The sequence below is a fragment of the Aplysia californica genome, unplaced genomic scaffold (assembly GCF_000002075.1).
Source record: "Aplysia californica isolate F4 #8 unplaced genomic scaffold, AplCal3.0 scaffold00233, whole genome shotgun sequence".
Taxonomy (NCBI): domain Eukaryota; kingdom Metazoa; phylum Mollusca; class Gastropoda; order Aplysiida; family Aplysiidae; genus Aplysia; species Aplysia californica.
Window position 1 is genome coordinate 590,467 of NW_004797503.1, and position 2,386 is coordinate 592,852.

Sequence of the window (2,386 nt, forward strand, 5' to 3'; positions counted from 1 at the left end):
ACACACACACACACACACACACACAACAGACAATCTAAAATAATAAAAGTAAAAGAAAAACTGCACACAACTAGACCTTATTAATATTGTGCTCAGGACTGATATCAAAAGTAAGTACGAAGCTCTGCGTCTGAGGAAAGTATAAACTAACGGGTATTGCCAGTAAAACAAATTATGGCTTATACAGACACACATCGCTCGGCCTTTTCGTGAAAAATATTATGTTGTTGGAAATGTCCAATGCAAGTGGGGAGTTGAAAGTGGTAAATGTATTTACCAGGTACTACTCACACTCTAAGAAGTCGATATTATTATGTTGGCGAGTCACTTTATTATGATCGTATGTCTTTCAGTAACAACAATTTCACGTTTTGCTTTACGACCGCTGAGAAAAACGACGAAAGAGGGAAAAACAAATAGTATGATGTTACGACTAACAGAACGACCAAATGATTACTGGAGTAACACTGGGACACGAGGAGAGTTATGACAGAAGAACAACTAGGCCTACTTCTAGTCCTTGCCGTTAGAACTACCAGGGAGAGAGAAAGTCCAATCTATACACTCCAACATAATACGTTAAGGACCACTTTGACAGACAACCCTGATATTTTAAAAAATTCCGAAAAAAAGACAGCAAGGAATATTTCAATTTTTTTTTCTCTGAAATTATTAATGGGTTACCAATGCGTAATATGCTTTCTACTAGAGCTGGGCAAAGAAGCGATTCCGAAACCGATTCCCACAATTAATGCTACGGAAGAAAAGTTTCGACTCCTTTTTACGTTAACCAACGGTTACCGGTTACTTAAATCATTGAAATCTTCTCTTTTTTAAAAATAACTTATTTTGATAAATAAAAGTAGACGCTTCGTAGTGTTTCGAAATCAAGGTTATCCTAAATCCTGAAGATGTTCGGCGGAGCTAACCAACTAGCCAACGAAAGAAATCACAACATTAACAAGTAAACAATTGGGTTCGGAGTCGATTCCTATGATTCCTAGCTTTCAATAACCGGGAGCCGAGCCTCCCAGCACTACTTTCTACACGGGCAAATCCATCACGTGCAGCACGAAAATACTCGGGGAATTTTAGCCAAATTTGTTGTTTTATATCGACATGTGTGCGACACCAGTTAAAATTTCTGGTGCACGTCATAAAGGGACGTATGGTCTCGAACTGTGCTCACTTTGGAGGTAATATAAGCCGTCGTTTGCGCAAAATCCAGTATCGAATCAACATGCCAAAATGACGAAAGCTGAGAGACTTTGATCGCGCTAGAACTATGGGATGGGTGTAGGATGGAGTTGGAGCCCGAGAAGTTGCCAGAAGGCTTGCAGTGTCACACTCTGGCATTGTCTGGATCACTGGATCACTCCAAGAATGCCCACGTGCATGTCGACCAAAGAAGACCACTCAGAGTGTTTGCAAGTGGTCCTTAACTTATGTTGAAGTCTGTAGGTCACCGCTTGATTAACACGACAGTATTGCTTGTCGTTTCAATGTGGCCCTGTTGTTTGTAGGCATAACGAGTCCTCAAATTCGTGCTTTCTAAGTGCTTTACTTAGTCATATTATACAAAAAAAGACATCATGTTAGCAAAGCGGCTAGCCGTTTCACTGAGGAGGAAAGATAAAGATCAAAGACGTCATCAGAAGGTGACGTCTAAGATTATCTTTTTTTAAGTTTTAGAACGAAATCAACGGCACTTGCAACACAAATTAGTCAAATAAGTGCCGAAAATTAAGGCTGTTATAAAAGAGAAACAAACAAAGAAAAAAATGAGATAAGGACGATAGCAGATGTGTGATAGAAAAGGAGCAAACCCCACCAAAGAACACCCATCAATGAATCTGTCAGCGTAAAAAAAAAAGAGTCAAGGTCAAGGTCAGTCGAAATTAGATAATTTAAAAGAACAAAAAACGAACAAAAAACAAAAAACAAAATAATGTAAACAAGTTAGTATTAGTACAGGTTTTACGGCACTCGCAACTTCATAAGGTCATACGAGCGCCAGATGATTAGAGATATTACAAGAGAGTAACAAACATAAAAAAGAAGAAGGAAAGATAAGAACGATAGATGTTTGATAGGAAAGAAGAAGCAAACCACACCAGAGCACCCACCAACCACGCACAAACATAAACAAAAACAAACAAACAAAACAGAAAGCAAAATAACATAAACAAAAAAACAAAAAACCAGCAAAATAACCCCCCAAGGACGAACAATGTGTTAATTGGTCTGTCGTCATCGACTCACCAGTCCAGATTTGTAGCCCTGTAGCGTCATGAGCTGGAGGAAACTTTCTGACCTGATCCCAAACCTGGAGAACATCAGGTGACCCGTGCATCCGTCCATTCTCAACTATTGTTTGGTTGGGGGG

The 2,386-nt window shown here is 39.3% G+C and overlaps 1 protein-coding gene across 1 annotated transcript in view; it reads right to left on the minus strand.

Annotated features, from left to right (window-relative positions):
* Window positions 1–2,386, minus strand: part of LOC100533315 (glutamate receptor subunit protein GluR6) — a gene marked incomplete in the record, with an annotated part of 155,594 nt that overhangs the window by 111,495 nt on the left and 41,713 nt on the right. The window contains 2 exon segments of the mRNA NM_001204613.1: window positions 2,259–2,271; window positions 2,273–2,367. Of these exon segments, the coding sequence (NP_001191542.1) occupies window positions 2,259–2,271; window positions 2,273–2,367 (108 nt within the window).